The 23,716-nt window shown below is 53.1% G+C and overlaps 10 protein-coding genes across 10 annotated transcripts; 5 read left to right on the forward strand and 5 right to left on the reverse strand.

Annotated features, from left to right (window-relative positions):
- Window positions 1–132: 132 nt before the first annotated feature.
- PFLUO_LOCUS8875 (uncharacterized protein) lies at window positions 133–1,284 on the forward strand (the record flags this gene model as incomplete). Its single annotated transcript, XM_073786647.1, has 3 exons — window positions 133–371; window positions 425–724; window positions 801–1,284. 3 exons carry the CDS (start codon window positions 133–135, stop codon window positions 1,282–1,284), a joined length of 1,023 nt encoding a protein of 340 aa, XP_073642882.1.
- Window positions 1,285–1,912: 628 nt separating this feature from the next.
- PFLUO_LOCUS8876 (white collar 2 type of transcription factor) lies at window positions 1,913–3,110 on the reverse strand (the record flags this gene model as incomplete). Its single annotated transcript, XM_073786648.1, has 2 exons — window positions 1,913–1,956; window positions 2,018–3,110. 2 exons carry the CDS (start codon window positions 3,108–3,110, stop codon window positions 1,913–1,915), a joined length of 1,137 nt encoding a protein of 378 aa, XP_073642883.1.
- Window positions 3,111–3,392: 282 nt separating this feature from the next.
- PFLUO_LOCUS8877 (DNA repair protein rad50) lies at window positions 3,393–7,672 on the forward strand (the record flags this gene model as incomplete). Its single annotated transcript, XM_073786649.1, has 5 exons — window positions 3,393–3,492; window positions 3,551–3,635; window positions 3,697–3,787; window positions 3,843–7,616; window positions 7,664–7,672. The coding sequence occupies 5 exons, from the start codon at window positions 3,393–3,395 to the stop codon at window positions 7,670–7,672; spliced, it is 4,059 nt and encodes a 1,352-aa protein (XP_073642884.1).
- Window positions 7,673–7,913: 241 nt separating this feature from the next.
- Window positions 7,914–9,116, reverse strand: PFLUO_LOCUS8878 (checkpoint clamp complex protein Rad1; the record flags this gene model as incomplete). The annotated part of the gene is made up of 1 exon (XM_073786650.1): window positions 7,914–9,116. One exon carries the CDS (start codon window positions 9,114–9,116, stop codon window positions 7,914–7,916), a length of 1,203 nt encoding a protein of 400 aa, XP_073642885.1.
- A 761-nt stretch (window positions 9,117–9,877) lies between these two features.
- PFLUO_LOCUS8879 (histone acetyltransferase) lies at window positions 9,878–11,425 on the forward strand (the record flags this gene model as incomplete). The annotated part of the gene is made up of 7 exons (XM_073786651.1): window positions 9,878–9,899; window positions 9,964–10,055; window positions 10,108–10,161; window positions 10,211–10,419; window positions 10,501–10,588; window positions 10,645–11,352; window positions 11,405–11,425. The coding sequence occupies 7 exons, from the start codon at window positions 9,878–9,880 to the stop codon at window positions 11,423–11,425; spliced, it is 1,194 nt and encodes a 397-aa protein (XP_073642886.1).
- Window positions 11,426–12,096: 671 nt separating this feature from the next.
- On the forward strand, window positions 12,097–13,327 carry PFLUO_LOCUS8880 (Revert to axial protein 1; the record flags this gene model as incomplete). The annotated part of the gene is made up of 3 exons (XM_073786652.1): window positions 12,097–12,251; window positions 12,301–13,036; window positions 13,091–13,327. The coding sequence occupies 3 exons, from the start codon at window positions 12,097–12,099 to the stop codon at window positions 13,325–13,327; spliced, it is 1,128 nt and encodes a 375-aa protein (XP_073642887.1).
- A 655-nt stretch (window positions 13,328–13,982) lies between these two features.
- On the reverse strand, window positions 13,983–14,989 carry PFLUO_LOCUS8881 (uncharacterized protein; the record flags this gene model as incomplete). The annotated part of the gene is made up of 2 exons (XM_073786653.1): window positions 13,983–14,665; window positions 14,731–14,989. 2 exons carry the CDS (start codon window positions 14,987–14,989, stop codon window positions 13,983–13,985), a joined length of 942 nt encoding a protein of 313 aa, XP_073642888.1.
- Window positions 14,990–15,455: 466 nt separating this feature from the next.
- PFLUO_LOCUS8882 (uncharacterized protein) lies at window positions 15,456–16,166 on the reverse strand (the record flags this gene model as incomplete). Its single annotated transcript, XM_073786655.1, has 1 exon — window positions 15,456–16,166. The coding sequence occupies one exon, from the start codon at window positions 16,164–16,166 to the stop codon at window positions 15,456–15,458; it is 711 nt and encodes a 236-aa protein (XP_073642889.1).
- Window positions 16,167–18,372: 2,206 nt separating this feature from the next.
- Window positions 18,373–21,972, forward strand: PFLUO_LOCUS8883 (Cu(2+)-transporting P-type ATPase; the record flags this gene model as incomplete). Its single annotated transcript, XM_073786656.1, has 1 exon — window positions 18,373–21,972. The coding sequence occupies one exon, from the start codon at window positions 18,373–18,375 to the stop codon at window positions 21,970–21,972; it is 3,600 nt and encodes a 1,199-aa protein (XP_073642890.1).
- A 434-nt stretch (window positions 21,973–22,406) lies between these two features.
- PFLUO_LOCUS8884 (uncharacterized protein) lies at window positions 22,407–23,228 on the reverse strand (the record flags this gene model as incomplete). Its single annotated transcript, XM_073786657.1, has 2 exons — window positions 22,407–22,837; window positions 22,928–23,228. The coding sequence occupies 2 exons, from the start codon at window positions 23,226–23,228 to the stop codon at window positions 22,407–22,409; spliced, it is 732 nt and encodes a 243-aa protein (XP_073642891.1).
- Window positions 23,229–23,716: the final 488 nt, after the last annotated feature.

The raw sequence follows: 23,716 nt of genomic DNA on the forward strand, positions 1-23,716 counted from the left end.
GTGTTGACCTGAATGTCCTCGCCAGCCGGTCTGGCCACTTCGTTGTGTTGTACATCATTCGACGGTCACCTCGCCCTTCAGCTGAACGGTCATCATCTTTGAAGACGACACCACCGCCCGTCCATCGTCACCATGCCGTTCTACTTCCCCAAGAAGCACCGGTATCATAAGTTGACGCTGTATTTCATGCTCGCTGAGCTGCCGGTCACAGTCGTCATCTTGACCTTGACGGGGATTGCATCGCACAATCTGTACCGCTCATTACTATGGCAGGATGGCGCGGATAATGGTTTCAACAGCGCTCCCAACGAGGCGCTGTATGCTGCCGCCAACTATCGTCCATATACGGCTCCCATGGTGTGGTCATCATTGTGCGTCGTCCTCGATGAAATCTAACATAGATCCGTGCTAATCCAAGAGGCAGCCTCACCAATTACAACCTCGTTATAGGAGTCCTGAGCACATTCATGCTGATCGTCAAGTTCCCCGTCCATCTGATGCGTTTGTTCTATCCTCCTCTGGCGGCTTTCATCCATTGCTCCTTGATCATCCTCTATGTGGTCTCGGCACGGTTCCAAGCCGGCAGCGACATGTCCGACCCAAAACACCCCCAGCCAGGCCCGCCATGGTACATCACAAAGTCATGCAGCGTGGCCGCTCACAAGTCGGACATCGGCTACTGTGAACAAGCCAAATCACTCTTCGGCGTCACCTTTGTAATCATGTATGTTGTTGTTGCAAAAAGCACAATCTCCCCCTTCCTTTTCAAAAAGGAACCCCAGCTAACCCACCGTTCCCAGAACCCTCTACCTAGTCGAGCTAGGCTTCAACATCCACTCCTGCTTCGTAACCAAAGACGAACGCACGCGGATCGACGAGAAGAGAGAGGAGAAGAAGATTGAAAAGGAATTTGAAGAAGCCATCCTCAACTCCCCCGGCTTCGTTCCCATGAATCAACAAATGATCCCTCGCACACCGGGCATGGTCCCAGGGCAGCACTACCCCCCTACCCCAGGATACCCCTTCAGCCCAGGGTTCTCCTCCTGCAGCCCCGGAATCCCGCCCATGGCCGCCGGCGGAGCCATCTCGCCGTACACCCCGCGTACACTGGCTTTCAACCGCCTCGGCGGCGGCAGCACATCTTCCGATCTGCCGCTGCGACAACACGCACAGTCCTCACCGAACGGCCAACAGTCCTCGTCGGAGGCGGCGACTCCTCAAACCTCGCAGGAGTCGCAGATGTACTTCCCACCGCCGCCGAAGCAGGCAGTTACCAGGAGATAAATGTGCTTGGTGTGCGAATGTTTACTTTTTTTTGTGTTGTTGTTCTCGCAAGTGATACCATCAGTGCCTCTTTCATACATAGCACTACTCTCCTTTTTTATACCTTTATATTCTGCACCGGGATGGAGGATGGTGTTCTATCCCTTTTAATTCTCTGTGACGCTTCTGCGTCTGTCTGTCTGGACTTGGATTGGGGTCTTCCAAACATGAAAAACGCACACAACACAACCCAACTGCTTATACTATCACCGTCATAATGGGCGTTTTTTAGGCCATTTGGATCTAAGTATCTCAATCTATACAAATTGAGCATCACATCTACGCTATTTTCTTCATGATCCTATAGTTAAGGGGAAATTGGTACTAGTTACTTCTCGGCCCCAGGTCCATCATATATATTTCATTCATTTCAATAGGGTACTATCTGTCCTTGTACCGAGCTTCATTCCAAACACGACAACTATAAACACAAGTCATTAAGTCATCAACCAGGCTGCGATGTATATAGCATGGAATCAATTGCAACCGCCACAAAAACAATATCTGCTCCATTCCTACGGAATCCCGTGAGGGTATCTTGCTGCAAAATTTCACGCCAACGTGAGAAGAAGAAACATAACCCATGGAATTAGGCTACTTCCTGACGCTTCTTTTCCTTCTTGGACCAGCGCACTAAAACATGAGACTGTTAGTTCTGAACACCCACATATCCTCACGAACGAGAATCACTTACAGCCGCAAGCATTGCACAAGGTCTTCGGTCCATTCGGACCCTTCCTCCATTCTGGCGAATCGGCAGTGCCACAATCACTGCAGACATGCTGGCCCTTCAGTCTCTTGCGTCGATCGCCTTCCTGCGCAGTGCGGGCTTGGTCGGCGGCCGTCGTAATGTCGATATCACAGTGAATCAGACGGCCGCGACGGACACCGGTACTGAGACCCTGCGATCTCTCGCCTTCTCCGTAGTGAAGACCCGTCATGACTTCGATGCCGTCGATATGCGCCAGACTCTCCAGATGGTGGAACGCATCCGACGAGAAATACTCGATTGGGTTGGTATCTGAATCATCCGAATTATTGATCAAGGTCTCGGTCGAGTCATGGTCGCTGGAGACTCCCGCCTGTGCCGCCGCCGAGTCATTCTGAGCGTCGACCAGCGGTACTCGCTTAACATCGGGCTTCTGATATGCCACGCGGGCTGGGATGGCTTCTTCTTCCTCTTCCTCTTTTTTCAGCTTGGCAATCTGCTGCACTAGCCGTGCATTCTCGATCTTATGTTCCAGGAAGGAATCAAGTAGCTGGGAGACCTTGGATGGATAGGGTCGGCACACGAGGAAAAACCCGGTGCAGCGGCTCGAACCATTCCCAGTACCACGGGACTGGTCGTGTTCGTTTGCAAGATGCGGATGCCCATAGGCCTCGAGGAGATTGTACGAACCGTTTGACTTCTGGAAGCGCAGATGGGTCCGGAAAGGTGTGTTGCTCGCCACGGCATCGTCCAGGTCCTGTTGGAAAATGGCCCTGTCGTCTTCGTGGAGGTACTGAGCAAGGACGCTGCCCTCGAGCTGTTTTGCCACGCGGCTGGTAATTTGTTTCGAGGACGGCGACGCATAGGTGATCCGTCCCTCGGCATTTAAAAGGAGCACCAGGTCTTTCATCTCGCCCAGGACCCGCTGCGTCCACCCTTGATCGCTTGGTGCGTTCTGGTACCCGCCGACCCGGGAGTCCTGCACCCCATACGGTCCGGTATATGAGCCCGCCACGATCTGCCGGTCCGTCGATGCGGGCATTGGCATGCCGTATGGCTGTTGGCTATGCATGGCCATTGCCGATAACTCAGCGTGGAGGTGATTTGTCAAATTGGTGTGTCTGGATAGTTCGGTGTCCCCTCGATGTCAGCGTCCGGGAGAGATCAAAGCGGGCAGCATCCGGGATCGACAGAAAACGAATACAGGCTGGCTTTGGCACTAGGGCGATGGCAAGCAAGACCCGACTCCGGAATCTAGAGTTGAGATAAGCAGTAGAATCAAATTGTCTAGATCAAAAGAAGTGCAACTGGGACTGGAAGGAGAATCAGGCTGGACCTGGCGGCGATAATTGGTCACGTGATGTCGCGTCATGCGGAGAAGTTGATGGATCACAAAAGCAAAAGTACGCGTGCTTCATCCGGGACCGAAGACTGCCGTGCTGGTTATCATCCAACACAATGTGAGTGCGGTTTATCTCTGGGTCTAGACCATGATTGCTAACTGCTCGCAGGTGTAAGTGCAATCACCAGCGGCTCTAGGCGCAAGCAGTGCTGATAGACAGGTCGCCCGCGCAGCGAAGATCGACAAGCTCTCGATCTTGGGGTACGGAGGCTCTTTTTTTCGGTGCTTGACTCAAGCTTTGCTGATGATCACACTTTTGTAGAGTCCGCTCCTTCGACAACACGCGCAGCGAAACCATACAGTTCCATACACCCCTCACGTTGATTGTTGGATACAATGGTTCGGGGAAGACGGTGCGTAAGACATGGCGGGAGATTGTACACACCACGGAAATCTAACACGACCTAGACGATTATCGAGTGTCTCAAATATGCCACGACGGGCGACCTTCCCCCCAACAGCAAAGGTGGAGCCTTCATACATGACCCCAAGCTATGCGGCGAGAAAGAGGTGCTGGCACAAGTGAAGCTGTCGTTCAAGGGCACGTCTGGCGCGAAGATGGTGGCCACGCGCAGCCTACAGCTTACAGTCAAGAAGACCACCCGGCAACAAAAGACCCTGGAAGGACAGTTGCTGATGGTCAAGAATGGCGAGCGCACGGCGATCTCGTCGCGAGTGGCGGAACTGGACCAGATCATGCCACAATACCTGGGCGTGTCCAAAGCGGTTCTCGACTCGGTCATCTTTTGTCATCAGGACGAGAGTCTGTGGCCGATGAGCGAGCCCTCGGTACTGAAGAAGAAGTTTGACGAGATCTTTGAAGCGATGAAGTACACGAAAGCCATCGACAACATCAAAGCACTGCGCAAGAAGCAAAATGAGGAACTCGCCAAGTTCAAGATCATGGAGCAGCATGCCAAAGAGGACAAGGATAAAGCGGATCGCGCCGAGAAACGCTCGATCAAGCTGCAAGCGGAGATCGAGGCTTTGCGCGAGGAAACGCACCAAATGTCGCTGGAAATGCGACGCGTCGCAGAGCTCGCCGACAAAGCCTGGAAGGAATCCGAGAGCTATGCCCAGATCCTGGGAGCCCTGGAAGGGAAGCGCATCGAGGCCAAAAGCATTGAGACCACCATCGAAAACCTGAAGAAACACCTGGTTGAGCTGGACGACTCGGACGAATGGCTGGAATCGACTTTGGAACAGTTCGAGTCTCGGCAGATTCAATATCAGCAGCAGGAAGAGGCTCAAAAGGAGAATTACATGGGGATCAAGGAGAAGATCGAACAGTCTCGGCATCGCTTGGGCTTAAAGCAGGCCGAAAATGGGAAGTACGAAAATGACAAGGCCAATTTTGAGCGCCAAATCTCAAGACGACAGGCTACGGTCAATGAGATGGCTCGCGACAACAATATCCGTGGCGTTGATGATAACATGGATCAGGCTGATATCGATGCGTTCATGCAGAAGATTCGACGTTTCCTAAGAGAGCAGAACCAGGCTCTGGACCGTGTGAAGCGAGAAGCCCAGAAAGAGCTACGTGAGGTTCAGGATATTCTCAACGAAATTGGACAAAAGAAGTCTGCGTTGCAAGAGAGCAAGAACTATGCGAAGCGACAAATCGCGTCTAACGACAAGGAGGCAGCGACATACCAAGCTAAACTGGACGAAATCGAAATCGACGAGGGCGTCCAAGCTGGCCTGGAGTCCAAGGTTGAGGATGTTTCTTCCAATCTCGAGCATGCAAAGGAACGAGCCAAATCTGCCTCCTGGGACCAAGATATCCAAGATACCAATGCAGAGATCCGTCGCCTGGAGGATGAGAGTTCGAGGTTGAATGCTGAATTGATCGAATCCACCAAGAAGGCCGGCGATCTCGCACGTCTGGACCACCTCAAAAAGGAGGCCAAAGACCGAGAACGCAGCTCGCAGACCATGAAAGGAGCCCACGGTGATCGACTTGCGAAAGTCGTCGGCGCGGACTGGCAACCGGACACTGTAGAACGAGACTTCCAGCGGGCACTCGATACCGAATCCAAACAGGTGGCCGATGCAGAGCGCGATCGTGATGGCGTGAGCAGAGAAATGGAACATGTCGAGTTCAAGCTCAAGACGGCCAAGAAAAACCTGAAGCAACGACAAAAGGATCTCGATGACTATGCCAAGGAGATTCGTGAGGCTGTTGACACGGAGCCCTCCGAGTTCCCTGACATGCTCAAGGAACGACAGGCGCAATTCGATCTTGCTCGCAAAGACGCCGACCAATACGCCGGAATGGGTGAGTATCTCAGCAAGTGTCTTGAAGCGGCAAAACGAACAAAGCTGTGCCGAACATGCCAGCGATCTTTCAAGAACGAGGCAGAGCTTCAAACCTTCCAGAAGAAACTGGAGAATCTTGTCAAGAAGGCCACGGAGGAAGCTGAAGATGATTCTCTGAAAGGCATTGAGCAAGATCTCGAAGCTGCCCGCGGTGCAAGCGCTGCCTATGATGCATGGGTTCGCTTGTCTGAGACAGATATCCCCGAATTGGAGCAGGAGGAACAGGAGTGCGAATCGCAACGTGATGAGCTCTTGGGAAGGTTGGAAGGGCATGACCGTACCGTCAGTGAAAAGTCTGACAGCAAGCGAGAAGTCGAAGCGCTCTCCAAAACGGTCAGCACCATTGCTCGGTACGATGTTGAAATCAAGTCGATCAACTCGCAGATCCAGGAGCTCTCTGGCAAACAGCAAAGTGCCTCCGCCCAGCGGACCTTGGAGGATATTCAGGAAGAGATTGCCGCAACTGGCGAGAAAATCCGAGCTTTGAAGAAGACTCTCACCAAATCCACCAATGACAAAGACCAAACCCGTACCGAGATCAATAGTCTCGAATTGCAGCTGAGAGATGTGAGGAGCAATCTCGACAATGCCAGATTCCAGCTAGAGAAGAAGAGCGACTTGCTTGTCAGACTGGCGGAGTACAAGGAGCTCAACACGCAGCAGCGAGAAGCAATCGAAAAGGCTGACCGAGATATTGAGAGTCTTACACCGGAGTTGCTTCAGGCGCAAGCTCGGTATGATGATATCAGCCAACGGACCGAGACCCGCGAACGAGAGCTGCAACAGGAGATTGGCCGGCTGTCGGAGAGCATACATCAGCTGGATCTGGCAAATGAGGATATCAATTCGTACAACGAGCGAGGAGGTCCAAGTCAGCTCGAGCGCAGCAAGCGGGAGCTTCAAGGCATTGAAGACGAGATCAACAAGCTTGAAGCTGAGCAAGCCGAGATCACGCGAGAAATCAACAAGATCTCAGTCCAACTCAAGGACAGCGAGAACACGAAACGGCAATACTCGGACAACCTCACATATCGCCAAGCGAGCCGTTCCCTGGGCAAAGTGATAGAGGAGATCGAGGAATTGGAATCGCAGAACGCGGAGGTCGACCGCAGTCGTTTCAAGCAGGAGTCCGAACGCCGAACGCGCGAGCACAACGCCCTTGCCGCCAAACAAGCCAGCAAGATGGGCGAAATGAAGTCAAAAGACGACCAGCTGATGCAGCTTCTGGCTGACTGGAACACGGACTACAAGGACGCAGCGTCCAAATTCAAGGAAGCCAACATCAAGGTGGAAACGACCAAAGCCGCCGTGGACGATCTCGCCCGCTACGGCGGCGCCCTCGACAAGGCCATCATGCGCTACCACGGGCTGAAAATGGAAGAAATCAACGCCATCATCGGCGAGCTGTGGCAGAAGACCTACCGCGGCACCGACGTGGACACGATCCTCATCCGCTCGGACAACGAGAACGCCAAGGGCAACCGGTCCTACAATTACCGCGTGTGCATGGTCAAACAGGGCGCCGAGATGGACATGCGCGGCCGCTGCAGTGCGGGACAGAAAGTCCTGGCTAGTATCATTATCCGTCTTGCGCTGGCAGAATGCTTCGGCGTTAACTGTGGTCTTATTGCTCTGGATGAACCGACTACGAACCTTGACCGTGACAATATCCGCTCGCTCGCTGAGTCTTTGCATGATATCATCCGTACTCGTCAACAGCAGGCGAACTTCCAGCTCATTGTCATTACCCACGACGAGGAGTTCTTGCGTCATATGCAGTGTGGTGACTTTACTGATTACTACTACCGTGTCTCGCGCAATGAGAGGCAGAAGTCGATTATTGAGAGGCAGTCTATTGCTGAGGTATGTTGTATAGATGTCGGTCTATTCCTTTGCTAATCTCGTTGCAGGTCATGTAATGCCGCATTATCATTTCTTCATTTCATCTCACCGGAGTCGAGCGTTTTGATCACTTGATTCTTATTCCCCGACCAAGTCGAATGGAGCATATCTCGGCGTTGACTGGGCATCGTGTTCAATGATTGTGCGCTAGCTTTTACTATTTGATACCGTTGCATCATGAAAGCGGTTCTTTTCATTGCATCAATAAGACAGTCCAATAGATGTAACATTCGTATCATCAACAGCCCTAGCCACTAACTACTCCCCAGCCATCAGCACATCTTCCTCGGCATCCTCCTCGTCCAATAACGGCACAAACCGAAAATCCACAAAACACACCGTCCCAACAGCAGCCGTCTTAACCCCAGCCCCAACAGACCTCCCCACAGCAACACCCTGCTCATCGAGTTCAATCATAAACTGCAGACTCAGCACGCCCTGCCGATCACCCCGAATACTGACTTTATTCGCAACAGCCATCGCGCGCGCAGCTTTGCGCACCAGCGCAAACCGATAGCTTTGCTGAATGCGCTCGCCCATAGCTGACGGCGGAGAAACCAGGAACGTCTCGGTGACAGTGGGAGCGAGCTTGGCTCGCGTTGCGCGCGGACGGGACGAGCCGTCGTCTGTGAGGATCTTGTGATGTGCTTGTGTCTGCGACTGCTGCTGGCCGCCCTGGCTTTGACCTGTTGCTCCACCGGTGACTTCATTATGTGTGTCGATGGAGAATTCCACCGTGGATTCACTGAATGGACCGCCCGCCCCCGAGAGCGCAAAATACGGCTCACGCGTGGCGCACGCAGAGAGCTTGAGAATGGTTGGGGTGCTGGAGTCGAGCTCGGCGATGGCGTTATGCAGCCAGGTCGAGCGCATGATGATTTTCATGATGATGGCCTCGCGCTGGAGCGGGATGTCGGCGTAGTCTTCTTCGGGCTCGTAGGTGTTGAGCTCGCAGGTTGTTACTACGCCGGCTTCGGTGAGGGTTATGCTCAGCGGGGCGCCGTGCTGCGCGTATTGCAGGGTGCAGGTGCGGTCTAGGAGTAGGGCCGGGGTGTTGAATGCGCTTGAGGAAGCGGTGTTGTTCTGTTGGGGGCGTGTGTTTCCAGAGGGATCGGACTCGGAGAGCTCGTTTAGGCCGAAGATTTTGAGGGTTTCGAGGATGGCGGAGAGGGAGACGACGAAGTGTGGCCAGTTAGAGTTGTCGGAGGAGTTGTTGTCGTCGTCGTCATCACCATTCTGGTCGGGGTGCGTGTTTTCTGTCGGTGGGTTGTTGAATGTGTAGCTGGTGAAAAGGGACTTGTCGAGGAATGCGAGGCCCTGCATGACACGGGCTTCTTCCGCAGAGAACCGGAGTCCGCCGGGGGTGATCTGGACGGTGGCTTTGGAGGCAAAGCCAATGCAGGAGAGCAGAGTGTAGAGATGGTGGGCATTGTTGGAGACACCGGCGAAAAGGGGCTCCATGGTGATTGTGTTGTGTTTGAAGGTCCGGCTATGCCCAGTGGGATTGGGAAAGGACAGAATTCAATGAAATGATGGCTTGGGTATAGTTTCTAGCAGTACAGGCCCCAGTGCACCCTCCGCTTATGGTACATGGAGGGAAGTGGGCTAGACGTAGACTCCGACAGCGCAGATGGTGGCCACAGCACCGAAACTATTCCCGATTCCAGACATTAGTGTTTCCGTTGTAACTGTGTATCGCTGATGTGGTGACTAACCCCAATGATAGTGCTGCTGGCACGCCGAGAGTCGCAAGGCTGGTAAAAGACCGGTCTGTTTGGAGAAGAGCTATGAGAATCCCAATCGGCCAATGAGTGTGAATACGAAGTGGACTCACTCAGACCAAACATGCACGTAGCGACCAGCGCTATGGAAGCAATGTCAGTGGAGATCTTGGCTTATGGGGGAAGCTCTAGTACCAATGAGCAGACAGTTGAAGCCAAAGGTGGCCTGGCTGGACTTGGGGATGAGAGGGTGGAAAGGGGATGCAGAGGCTGCTTCCCAGACTTCGTTCAGCGACATAATAATCGTGTCAATGGCAATTGAATAGAGTGTTCGAGAGAGAGACAGAGACAGAGAGAGGAACAGCTGTAGATGCTCCAGCAGCTGATCTGGCCGGTTCCGCCCGGTCAAATGGTTATTCCGCCTCCGCACCCCAGGTGATCACCGCCATGCCATCGGCAAGCAAGTGCACGTCTTCAACTCTTGCTTTGTGCTCGGCCATCATGGCGGTTGACTCTCCCAGAAGTGTGTCCCATCTCAATCGTTTTTCAATTCTGTTCGCCTCAACTGACCCGTCTTTTCCCACCAGGCTCCAAGCGAAAGGCCTCAGAGGAGGCCGCTTCCCCGGACTCTCAGCAGCAACACAGCAAGAAAGCGCGAACAGATTCCCCCGAAAAGGAGGTTGGTGTCGCAATACAGAGGGAGATGGGGTGTTTGTCTGACAACCGTGTAGGAAGATGGCCATCTGCGAAAACAACCACTACGGATCGTCCCTTTCCCCGAGAAGGTGAGTCTCACTCATCAGTTCCGCGCATCACCAGGTTAACATCAAACAGCCCGCCGTCCTCGAGGAACGCCGGGGGGACATCGAGTTTCGAGTCGTCAATAACGATGGATCACACGACAGCTTCATTGTCCTGACGGGACTGAAGTGTATCTTCCAGAAACAACTCCCGAAAATGCCCAAGGATTACATTGCCCGACTCGTCTACGACCGATCACATCTATCGATTGCAATCATCAAACACCCACTAGAAGTTGTTGGGTATGTACAAGAATGTTCAAAATCGCGGGGCAGGCGCTGACACCGCGACTGCAGAGGGATCACTTATCGACCATTCAATAGCCGCAAGTTTGCGGAAATCGTGTTCTGTGCTATTTCATCCGATCAGCAGGTCAAGGGCTATGGGGCACACTTGATGTCCCACTTGAAGGTAAGACTTGGGATGCAATGCCATGAATGAGGACAAGCTGACCGAATGTGCCACAGGACTACGTGAAGGCCACGTCACCGATCATGCACTTCCTGACCTACGCAGACAATTACGCCATTGGATATTTCCAAAAGCAAGGATTCACCAAACAGATCAATCTGGACCGGTCGATCTGGATGGGATATATTAAAGATTACGAGGGCGGCACCATCATGCAGTGCACCATGCTCCCCAAGATCCGGTACCTCGAAGTGGGTCGTATGCTACTCAAGCAAAAGGAGACCGTGCGGGCCAAGATCCGCGCATTCAGCCGATCCCATATCGTCCACCCGCCGCCCAAGGAGTGGAAGGGCGGAGTGGTCCAGATCGATCCACTGAGCATTGCCGCGATCAAGGAGTCCGGATGGTCGCCAGATATGGATGAATTGGCGCGCCAGCCCCGCCATGGGCCGAACTTTAACCAGCTCTTGCATCTGTTGAACGACATGCAGAACCACAGCGCCGCCTGGCCGTTTACGCAGCCGGTCAACCGCGACGAAGTGCCGGATTACTACGAGGTGATCCTGGAGCCGATGGATCTGTCAACGATGGAGGAGAAACACGAGAAAGACATGTATCCGACGCCGCAGGATTTCCTCAGAGATGCCTCGTTGATCTTTGACAACTGTCGGCGGTATAACAACGAGACTACGCCGTATGCGAAGAGCGCCAACAAGCTGGAGAAGTTTCTGTACCAGCAAATTCGCAATATTCCCGAGTGGTCGGTAAGTAGACAGGATTCCTCTTGTTGAGTTTTGCTGATCTGTGTCTGTGTAGCATCTGGCGGACGGGCATTGATTTGATTTTGGAGGATGGCGTTGGGGATCATGGCCCATAAATACCCTGTGGATAGCCGGCGTACTAGATGTGATTGTTCACTACACTTTATTAAATCTATTGAATCTACTCCGGTAATATTCTTCGTGTGATGCTCCTCCGAACTCTGATATACTTCCTTGCTTTGACATCATGTGGCTGGTAGATCCTCATATCGGACCAACGTTGATCCGTCGTTTCATCGCCAGGAGTTGGTTGAGTTACAGCGCAGCTCTTGTTCAGCCTCTCTCCTTCTTTATTACTCACGCCCGGTGTCTTCATTCTTTTACCTAGCCCATCCACTGGAGGGCCTTAATTTTGCTTCTCTTCCCGTTCGCTTGCTGTTGAGCGGCTGCCAGCCCGGTTTCGAAATCTGGTCGCGGTCAAGGGGCTCCCCTATTTCTTGTCGGCCACACCGCGACAGACTTGGGATCCAATAGTTTTCACCCGCTCCTTTTCTTCCTACTCAGTGCCATTCTTTCGCTCAGTACAGCCTCCTGTCTGCTGTTACTACCGCTGCTTTACGCTCGCTCTTCCACTCGAACGCGCCCTGTTTCGCCCGTCACCCCTTTTTGCGCCCCTCCTTTTGACATCCACCTCTCGGAGCTGGAGCCCCCCCGACTTGTGCCCACTACATTCCACCCGCTGCCAAAATGGCGACCGACTCCTTCTCCGATGTGCAGCAGCGCAATCGCCTCCCGACGCTCTTTGAAGTCCTCAGCCGTCGGACACTTGCTCCGGTGGATCTCTTTTCCTTCTACATTTATATGCGCGATCAGCAACGCTCCGTGGATTATCTGGATTTTTGGTGAGCTCAATCTCTCTTGTTGTGGTGGTACATCTCTAATTCTGTATAGGCTCGATGTCTCACAACACATGTCCCTGTGCCGTCACTATGTCCGTGAATTGCGCCGCTCCGTCTTGGTTGCAACTCCCGATATGGAGAATAACGGCAGCAAACGATCATCCGCGATGCTAGAGAATTTGGAGAACCTGGGGGATATTCCGTTGGCGGAGGCCGGACCTTCTCGTCTGCGGGACGGATTCCAAGAAGACGAGAAGGAAAGGGATGCCACCCACCGGCTATCCGCGTTCTTGCGTTCAGAAGGCCACGGTTCGTCTCACTCGCCGCAGAACAGTCTGGGATCTACGTCGGCGTACCGTACCCCATCCAACGACCCGCAGGCACGTCCCAGCACGGGCACTCGCAACAACGACCACTCCAACTCTCCTGGACACACAGTCGACCGTCAGGATATCCGGGCCAGTGCCGAGAAGATTCTGTACACCTATCTGCTCCCTGGCGCCGAGCGAGAAATTGTCCTGCCGGAGACCATGGTCTCAACCGTCATTAATCTAATCGAGGACGACGGCCGTGACGACCCCGAGGTTTTCGATCCAGCCAAGGACTATGTGTTCCAGGCCATGGAACGCGATGCCTTCCCAGGATTCTTGCAGGCCAAGGCTTTGGGGAACATCGTGCCCTTGAGTATCCTTATACGCTTGATCTTTGCTCTGGTTGCCTTCTTTGGTGGGTTCTGGGGTGCCTTTTACGTGGTACTGCGAAACAAGCCCCGCGATGTTCGTTGCTGGGTACGTCTACTTTTTTTCAAAGACTCCATTATTCAACTGCTAACGTCGAGATAGGTGATCCTCCCCTTTGCTGTTGCGGCATATTTCATTGTTTCATACCAATACAAGATCGACCCTGCTATGGCATTCCTGGGCTATAGCGAATACACGTTTATGAACTGGGCGCCAATTCGCGAGCCCTTTGTCCGCCGTCTCCTGAACAAGCGTGCTCTGATGACTATGTTGGTTGTTTTCATCACCGCCGCGATTCTGAGCATTCTATTTATCTTCGTGCCCGGTACCCTGCTGTGAGCATTGTCCATTTTCGACCCTCCTCGGGGGTCGATGGTGAATTCCTTCCCGGCGTCATTGGAATAAAACCAGCTCCGACGCCAGCGATACCAAAATCTTGCACAGCTACAGTCCGTCGACGGCGTTTTCAGATGGATACATAATGAGGTCTTTGTTTGCTTCTGCGATGCATTCTTTTTCAGAAACTTGTCTACTCTGAAGGAAGGATATCGCGCAGCTCATAATCTGCAGAGCTGCGGCTGATCCAGAGAGTAGTTGAGTATTCTTGTCCTCCCGTCCCCCGCTGGTAGGCGGTCATCTCATTGTCTTTTTTCTCTTTCCGTGCTGTCAATATTGCCTTGTCTGTGGTCATATTATCTCCCCCCCTGCTGTTTAATTCTCTTCGACCAATACCCCCTTTCTTCTTTCGGTTTTTCTTGCCTTGTACCTATGTTTGCAAAGAGCGCTGTTACTAGATAGGGCTTTTACGATTGCCGTCTTCCAGGCATGTTACAATTGATGTTATTCGGGTTTCATTCATCTCTTCAAAAAGAAGGAGGGCAATGCCCTTGTAGATTTCATGTGTAATAATCGCTGGTTCTTCAAATCTCATGAGCCAACTAAATCAAATAAAGAGTCGTAGAAAGTGCTGTGCCGTCATCATCATGTCAATCACTCAGGATTTCTTTCCGAGTATGCGCTTGGAATGCCTGCTTCCAGCGGCCCTCGACGACGACCCAGCACCTTCATCAATGTCCATGCCATCCGTATTAATATCCCAGAACCCATCATCCTCATCCACATCATCAGCACTAAACTCCCTCTTGTTGCGACCCGTCCCTGCCGCCGCCGCCGCCGCGCCCAGCCGTCCAAACACACCTTTCTTCCCACCCCGCCCCGATCCGGCGCCACTATTCCCCGCATTCTCGGCGCGCTGCTTAACTGCCTCCTCCAAGAGCGTCTGGTATTCTTGCTCCTTGACTCGCCGTTTCGCGGCATTGTTCTTCACTCGCGCTATCTCAGCCTCGAGGTCGGAGACCACGTCGCCGCACCGCGTCTCCCACTCTGTTAGCAGGGTGATCATCTTCGGCAGAGACTGCGGCTGCACGTCGCGGAGGGGCGCGACCGCTGTCACCTTCACGGTGGGCGGATCAGATGCGGGGCTGAGGCGGGCTGTTATAAGGGAGGCGTAGATGGCGGTTGTGACGAGGGATTCGAGGTCGGATGTTGTGGGGAGGGAGAGCGCGGTCATGAGCGCGGAGTAGGTGAGTGGTTTTGTGGTTGTGGAGAGGGTGAGGAGGGAGAGGAGACGCAGCTTAAGTGTCTGCTCGCTACTGAGTTTGGGGAGGTTGGGCGTTGCTGTTTGGAGATGTTAGATTGGATGGCCATCCGCAGGAGAAGGAGAGCTATGGTTCCGGACGCACCTTGGTACTCTTGCCAGGTACCCCAGGCAAAGATCTCAAGCAGCTTCAGGTACCCGTGGTATTCGGCCGGCGTGTCGGGGGATCCCAGGGCCTGGATGGTCGGGGTTTCGAGCAGCTCGGCGAACACGTAGGTGTGCGGGCTGGAGGTGGCATTGGTGACGATATTGGCGATGAAGCGGGGCGAGGTGGCGCTGTTGGAGTTGGCTAGGTGGACGAAGGGCTGGAGAGCCTCCAGGGCTCGGGTGTGTGTTTGGTCCATGGCTGATGAGGGGAGAGTAGGTAGGAAGGGTGTCTGCGGATGAAGTGATTCTTGATGCTGGGGTGGTGCTTGTTTGCATTGTCTGCAAACACCGGATTTACTCTATTAGACTGCTGGACTTTCCAATCACTGGGCATAGACTGCAGAGTATCATGTTTCGGTATTCTGCCTGGAAAAGTGTCAGAGTTTGACTTCTCAGTTCAACGCCTTACTTTTCTCTCCATACAGTGGCGATCGTTATCGGCTTCCATGTTGGAGACATAGCGACGCTCTTTCAAACCCTCATCACATGGTACACTAAAACTAATACGAATTGCGTGTAAATAACCAGGTTTGTACGTACTCTGCAATAATATCAGAACTTATATGATACCAGTGTGTAAGATACAAAATGCCAGAAATATGGTGACTAGAAGAAAGAATGCACCGAATAATAGGATGTAATATAAGACTCTTCTAGAACAAGTCACCCCACGTACGCCTTCTGAATTGAACCTTGCTCCATGTAAATTTCGTCTGGAACAACCCACGGCCTCGCAACGTCATCCCACGTGGCATGCACAGACTCCCGTCTAAGAATTTGCTTCACGTTTAGCATGGTGCTGTATAGCACTCCCCAGCTCGCAAATCCCACGGTCTCCCCGCTCTCGTCGTGGATATCAGAAACCTTTTCCGCAGCGCCGGCAGAGTGGTAAGTCCCAGTCAAGGCGGGATAAGGAGCAAAACACCGCAAATATCCATTCCCGCACATGCGGCCGAGAGACACGTCGAATTGCTCGCCAATATCGATCTCCTCAGCAAGGCCGGACGGATTCACCGACAATGCAGCGAGAACTCGTTGTGCACCGCCATAACTCACGGCGTAAAGACTTGAGCAAACACCATCGTTGATAGTACAAACGAGTCTGGAGTGGTCCGGCCGATCTATTGGGGGTGGGTCCCGCGCGTAAGGAAGGAAATGACGGGGCTCGGGGATAGTAGGATCATTAGGAGTTTGGTAGAAAGGAAGGCTGGTTTTGCATTCAATGCCACAGTGTCCAAGCCAAAGGATGTCCCACTCGTCGCCATACGGGGAGGAAGTTGATGTTTCGGTTGTGCCTTGGAGGGCGCCAAGTGCGAGAGCAAAGCTTTGGAGTTGTACCTTGATATTGACGTCCCAGTCAGCGTCATCTTCCATAATTATTGCGCTGCCCAGTCTGTCATTGACAATGCTTTTAGATTGTTAGACTATGAAAGCTCGGTTCAGGCGTGATATCTGGAGCAGACCGTTGCATCCCATTCACATGTGCCCGACGGGCGGCGTACTCAGTCGGTTTGTTGTCGTGATTCCAGTTCTAGAGAACTATTAGCAGACGCATAATAGGGAGACGGGATTAATCAAGACTAACGTAAGGGTAAGACTTGGAGCTTAGCTCTTGTGGAAGCACACCGTCTATCCAGTCGACTAGGAAGTCACAGACCGAAGAGGCTAGCACAATATTGTCCCGCTTATCCGACCGGTTGGATAAATTTATAGCAAAAACTTTCTCGAACTGCATCGTCGTGAGACGAAGCTGCTAATAAAGAGTAGGTGAGCACTCACTCCTAATGTTTGATTTCCGACGGCTACTAGGTTGGCCGAGGCCTGCTGGGGATGGGCAACGGAGATACGCTTGCGCGCGACTGGCCATGAGATATAAATGAATATTGAAACCCCGAACGCAACGAGTAGTAGCCGTCCCCAGTGTAGCTGGGTTATAGATAAAGCCATGCTCCACTGTCTAAGTATCAGAGGCAGCAAGACGCACGGACCATATCGAGGGCGTATTGGCAGCCGAATTCAAGGCTCGAGACCCTACTAGAAAATGGGAAAGGGACGAGGTGGTGCGATTCGCGGGAAGCTAAAGGAGAAGAGAGGTTCCGAACAGTTCGTTGACTTGAGACATGCTAAATTAACTAACTTAGTCTGTACATGTGTTAGTCATATAGTAGTTAGCTCCCCCGCTTCTAAGAATAAACGCGAATAAGCGTTGTATTTTACATCACGGTGGCAGAACCTGGTCCAAAAGGGCATCCAACATCCCAGGCGTGATTCTTGATGGTCGGACAGCAGGGATTGGGGGAGACCTGGCACTGCCGAATAATCGCATGTTCTTGCGTATATCAGTGACAGAACGCATACTAGACTTCGACATTTTGGTCATTTTGGAGGTGATGAGTTTGTTCCCGCTTAGTATCATACGGGGAATGGTCTTCTGCTGCCAGAGATTGATGTTTCGTGGCATTTTGCAATGAGTTGGGATGCTTGTGTTTGGGCGGCGTCATGGTGGGCGTGGTCTATGGTACCAGTGCTTGGATATTCATCCCCCAAACAGAACGTAGATCACGTGATGTTGGTCTCCATGTCACATGACTCTCAGACCTCGCCAGCCCGGCTCCCATAATGAAGCTGGCTCCGGTACAAAAACGACTCCCCCAACGCAGAAATGGTCAATTTAGATGTGGAAAAAGAGATAAATCCCATCATCCAGATTCAGCCATTATACGCAGGAAAGAAAATTGCCAAAATGAGGCCTATTGGGGGAGTATTGGTGGGGAAAACACAGGCTCCCATAGTTAAGGCGCCTCAAATCCAAGAGGACAAAGGAGCTGCAGCTCGTCGCAGCTCGCGGCGACCTGATAAGCACTATCTTATCGTAGATAAGGACCAAACTTAGTGCCTCAGGCAGGAATTCCTCACGCTCCAAGATGTTTGGGAATTTCGGTGTGCTCGTTATTCGTCTTAGTGACAGACATTCCATTCAGATCTCTCTTTCTCTCACTCTCTCTCTGTCTCTCTCTTGAATAGTTCATCTTGCATCTCTTGAATGGTGGCTATACATCTGCTGACCGCACCAGTTTCAGCTGGTTCAGTAATAAATCTCTCATAGGTAACTCAGTTAACTATTGTACGTTATTATTATTAATCCAGATTACTATTCCCCTACATTTTCACTGCGCTTACTTGGATTTCCAACCGGCCCATCACATCAGCCTGCGTAGCGCCCTCCATATTGAACGGGTGCCTACATTCTTCAGCGTGGCACGCTAGAAATGAACACGATCCACTGCATGGCGTAATCACATCCACCCTGCCGGCCTGGACAATTATTCTGTCCTTTTATTTCTCTTCTACTCTGTGCTCTCTTGTCTGGTCACCTCTTGTCTCTGTCAAGTCGGGCGTATTCATTTGCGGTGGTGGCCCCTTTGTTCCCTTAATTGGGAATTGATCTGTCGGCGTGTGAGCCATCCGAGCCATCCGCCCTTTATTTGAATGCAACTCCACCCGATCTGATAAATCAACACACCCATGCGATAGCACATCCTCACTCCTCCCCCCGAAGAGCGCCTTGCCTCCTGTCGACATGTCTTCAGAATCCACAGGCGCCGCAGACGGAGGCCCTGTGCTGTGGCGACCACCCGCCATGGCCACGACGACCCTCAAAGTCGACGGGATGACCTGCGGCGCATGCACCTCGGCCGTCGAGGGCGCTTTCAAAGACGTCGCCGGCGCAGGCGACGTCTCTGTCAGTCTGATCATGGGCCGAGCCGCCGTCCAACACGACCCCTCCATCCTACCCGCGGAGAAAGTCGCGGAGATGATCGAAGACTGCGGGTTCGACGCGGCGGTCTTGTCGACCGAGGAGCAGACAAATAAAGGCAGTGCATTCGATGGCCAAACAGCGCAGGTCTCAGTGACCAACTTGGCGGTCGAGGGAATGACCTGCGGCGCATGCACTTCTGCCGTCGAGAGCGGGCTCAAAGACGTACCGGGCGTCAAGTCGGTCAACGTATCGTTACTGTCAGAGCGCGCAGTGGTGGAACACGATGCGGATACAATCACACCAGACCAAATCGCAGAGATCATTGAAGACCGCGGGTTCGGGGCACGGGTATTGGACACGGTGTCGGCCACGAACGGGTACGAGGATTCAAATGCGCTCGATGTAGCCGACGGCAACCCTGGGCTGTTAGTGACCACCGTCGCCGTCGGAGGTATGACATGTGGTGCTTGTACGTCCAGCGTCCAGAATGCCTTGACAGATGTGGATGGAGTCATCCAGTTCAACATTAGCCTTCTGGCCGAACGTGCTGTGGTTGTGCACGACTCAAATGTTTTATCAGCTGAGCAGATTGCGAGTCTGATCGAAGATGTTGGCTTTGATGCGTCCGTCGTGTCATCTGAGGCGCAAATGGCTGTGTCGAGGAAGACGCAACAAGTGAACCTGAGCCTTCATGGCCTGCCAGACGCCGCCTCTGCATCTGCGCTTGAGAGTGATCTATTACAACGTCCTGGAATCAGGTCAGCATCGATTAGCATGGCGACTTCTCGAATAGTCATCTCCTTTGATCCTTCAATAATCGGCATTCGGACAGTGGTGGAAGCGATCGAAGCCGCTGGTTACAACGCGCTCATGGTGGACTCAGATGACACAAACGCGCAGCTGGAGTCTCTGTCAAAGACGAAGGAGATTCAAGAATGGAGACGTGCATTCATCACATCAATATCCTTTGCGATCCCCGTCACTGCTATCAACAAGCTTCTACCGATGTGTCTGCCAGCACTCGACTTCGGCAAAGTTGAAGTTCTACCGGGCCTCTTCTTGGGCGACATCGCCTGTCTTGCTCTCACTGCTCCTGTACAATTCGGCATAGGGAAACGGTTCTATATCACCAGCTACAAATCTCTCAAGCATCGCAGTCCAACCATGGATGTTTTAGTGATGCTGGGCACTTCGGCTGCGTTCTTCTACAGCTGTTTTACCATGCTCATGTCCCTGTTCAACGGACAACACAAACGTCCAAGCACCGTGTTCGATACGAGTACGATGCTCATCACTTTCATCACCTTGGGACGGTGGCTTGAAAATCGGGCAAAGGGGCAAACTTCCGCTGCGCTCTCCCGCCTGATGTCCTTGGCACCATCCATGACAACCATCTATGAGGACCCGATTGCAGCCGAGAAGCTGGCCGAGGGCTGGGCAGCCCTCAAGGATGTCACGTCAGACGGGCCCGAGCCGGCATTGGGAGAGGATAGGTCGGTCAATCACAAATTCATCCCTACCGAGTTGATCCAGGTTGGCGATATTGTCATCCTTCATCCTGGTGACAAGGTCTCCGCGGACGGAGTGGTTATCCGGGGCGAAAGCTACGTTGACGAAAGTATGATCACTGGGGAGGCACTGCCAATCCACAAGAAAAAAGGTGGTCATGTCATTGCGGGCACGGTCAACGGCACTAGCTCGATTGACTTCAAAGTCATTCGAGCTGGCAAAGACACACAACTCAGCCAGATTGTCAAGCTGGTCCAAGATGCGCAAACCAGCCGGGCACCTATTCAGCGCATGGCGGATATTGTTGCGGGCTACTTCGTCCCCATGATCATTGGGCTTGGCCTGGTCACTTTCTTTGGCTGGATGTTCCTGAGCCACATCCTGCCGAACCCACCTATGATCTTCCAGTCGGAAGACGGTGGCGGGACGGTCATGGTCTGTCTGAAGCTCTGCATCTCCGTCATTGTCTTTGCTTGCCCTTGTGCCTTGGGTCTCAGTACACCAACTGCTGTCATGGTTGGCACTGGCGTTGGTGCGGCGCATGGTATTCTTGTCAAAGGCGGTGCTGTTCTCGAGGCTGCTACCAAAGTTACTCATGTTGTCTTTGACAAAACCGGCACATTGACTTCGGGCCGGATGAGTGTTGCCCAATCCCACATCGAGCCACAGTGGACGGCGAGCGAGCAGCGTCGACAACTCTGGTGGCTCATTGTTGGCTTGGCAGAGATGGGCAGTGAACACCCAATTGGACGGGCCATTCTCTCTGAAGCTAAGCTCAAATCGGGCCACCCAGGCGAAGACGGGCTGCCAGGGAGCCTGGGCGATTTCGACGCAAGTGTAGGCCAGGGCATTTCCGCACTTGTTGAACCAACCTCCACCGCCGAGCGCACTCGGTACCAAGTCCTTCTCGGCAACGCCGACTTTCTACGATCAAAAGACGTCTCTGTGCCAGCATCGGCAGACCCCGACACTCAAAGAGAGCCGGAGACTGCTATCCCTAAGACTGGAAGCACGGTTTCTGGAATTACGCGTATCCATGCCGCAATTGACAACCAGTACGCAGGGACAGTATCCTTGAAGGACAGCGTCAAGGACACGGCGGTAGCAGCGGTGGCGGCACTCCACCGCATGGGCATCTCGACCTCAATGGTGACGGGTGACACATCCTCCACAGCTCTGTCCATCGCTTCAGCGGTGGGAATCCCCGCAGAAGCAGTGCACGCCTCAGTCTCCCCATCTCAAAAACGCGAAATCATTTCCTCCCTCCAATCCACCGGTGACCGCGTTGCCATGGTAGGCGATGGGATCAACGACTCACCGGCTCTCGCCACCGCATCCGTCGGAATCGCACTCGCCTCCGGCACAGATGTGGCAATGGAAGCCGCTGACATCGTCCTCATGCGCCCAGAGGACCTCCTCACCGTTCCCGCCAGCCTCGCCCTCTCGCGCTCCGTCTTCACCCGCATCAAGATGAACCTCATGTGGGCCTGTCTGTACAACATCATCGGTCTCCCCTTCGCCATGGGCCTCTTCCTCCCCTTTACAGGCTTCATGCTGCCCCCAATGGCCGCCGGTGCCGCCATGGCGGCTTCCAGCGTCTCTGTGGTGGTCAGCAGCTTACTCCTGAAATTCTGGCGCCGACCTTCATGGATGGAAATCGATCGGCTTGAGAAGGAGCTCCACGACGGCACCATCCCACCCTCTGGCCCTCGGGCCCGCTTTCATTCCCGCAAGTCTAGCTGGTGGGCGCCTGCTACCATGCTCTCTTCTGATAGCCCCCGATCCCTGCGAAGCCGTGCTCGGTACTACGCGTCTGCGACTTGGTCGTTCGTTACTGGGAAGGGTCTCGGGACCACCGTGCGAGATGACGAGGGCTACGTCCCGCTGCAGATGGTCGAGCCGTCTGCTTGATCTTTTTGTTTTCTTGGCATTGGGTATGGGTGTTGCATTCTGGTTATATTGTTCTCGATATGGTGTAAGACTGGGGTTTAGACTTTGCTGATGGCGTTATCTTACGAATGGTCGATACCTCTATTGTTTATATAATCCTTTCTTATATTTTATCTCGCAAGTAACTTGACAGTAAGTGACACTTCAATTGTCACGTACAAATCTTCGATGTCGCTATGGAGTCAAACCTATGTGTTGGGGCCAGTGGAGGGGCGCTACTTCCATGGGTAAGGATCAAGTGTAGAAAAGTGTCAATTTCTCATAGTCTAGTACCGCGGACACTAGAGATCGCTAGATTCTTGATAGGTCGTCACTCATGATGCCAGAAAAAAAGCCAGCAGAAACCAAAGAAACACAAGACCATATATCAAATGAAAGATCACTGTGCGCCTCACTTAATCCTTCTTTTCAGTCTCCGCTGACTCGGTCTTCTTCTCCTCGGGCTTTGAACCCTCTGTCTTGGATTCTTCTCCCTCTTTCGGTTTACTGTCGTCAAGAACAATGTCGCCGTCCTTATCAGCGGTGGCTGAATCGCTAGTGGTTTGGGCTTCGGTCGCGCTCAAAGCAGAGTCGTTGGCGCCGTCGGTGCCCTGAGAATCCTCTGACGCTCCTTGATCGCCCAGGTTCATTTCCACTCCCTTTCCGTCTTGCAGACCCATGTCCTCGATGCCGAGGATCTGAGGACCACGGGCGTGTGGAACTTCATCAGATTGGTCTGGTGGCGGGGAGGAAACGACAGCAGCAGCTGAATCGTCGTGCTCTGCGGCACCTGTCGTGCCGACAATATCGGCATCTGGAGGCTGGGCAGTTATTGCCTCTCCGGCGGCTGAATAAGTGGTATTCCAGTTAGCAAAGCCAGGCATATAAATATCAAAAAGTTGCACCCAAAACGGTACAGGGAGAAGAAAAAACATACCATCCTCCAGTGCACTACCATCCTCGCTCTCAAAGGATGCATTCGTCAACCAAGGAATAGGGGTCAGTAGCGCACCACCCAGAGAGTCATCACCTCCAAAAGCATCAGTGGGCAAATAGGTGCCTGCAGCGCCTGAAGGCACAATGCCATTCGGCTGGCCAGCCGTGCTCGTCTGCGTCTGGAAGGGAAACACGTCTGCGCTGCTGGTCACAGAAACAACCCTGTCCAGAGCACGAAGATATGCCGGCAAGGTTCTGTAGTGCGCCGTCGGCCGCAGGATCAGCTCCGCGAGTCTCTGCATTGTATGCGGGGGCTTTTCTGTGAAAAAGGAATTGATTGAGGACCGAATGGTAGTCAACAGAAATGCGAGAGGTGGTGGAAGCGTGTTGTTTGCTTGGTCGTTAGATGACTGAGGCTGTGAGTCGGGCACTCGCTCGCTCAAGGGAGGAGGGGTGCCCGTTTGAGGGACTCGAGATGCCTGAGGACTGACAGGCGATGCATTTTCTTTGTTGCTGCTTGCGAGCGGGAAGGAATTCGAGGCAACACTCTGAGAGGACTGTTGTGGGATATACTGCGGGCCAAAAGAAGCTGTTGGAGAGACCCGCGGCATGGGAAACACGTTGTGAACAATCTAGAGCAGCTTGGTCAGAAGTCTTCGAAGGCGCGCCTGGGACGATTGAAGCGCACGTAATCTAGTCGCTCGAGCAGCGACGCGACCATGCCAGCCCATTTCTCCCTGTCACAGTATATCAGCATCGAATCTTTCTCCCAGCCACGGTGTGGAATCGC

The sequence above is a fragment of the Penicillium psychrofluorescens genome, assembly GCF_964197705.1.
Source record: "Penicillium psychrofluorescens genome assembly, chromosome: 6".
Taxonomy (NCBI): Eukaryota; Fungi; Ascomycota; class Eurotiomycetes; order Eurotiales; family Aspergillaceae; genus Penicillium; species Penicillium psychrofluorescens.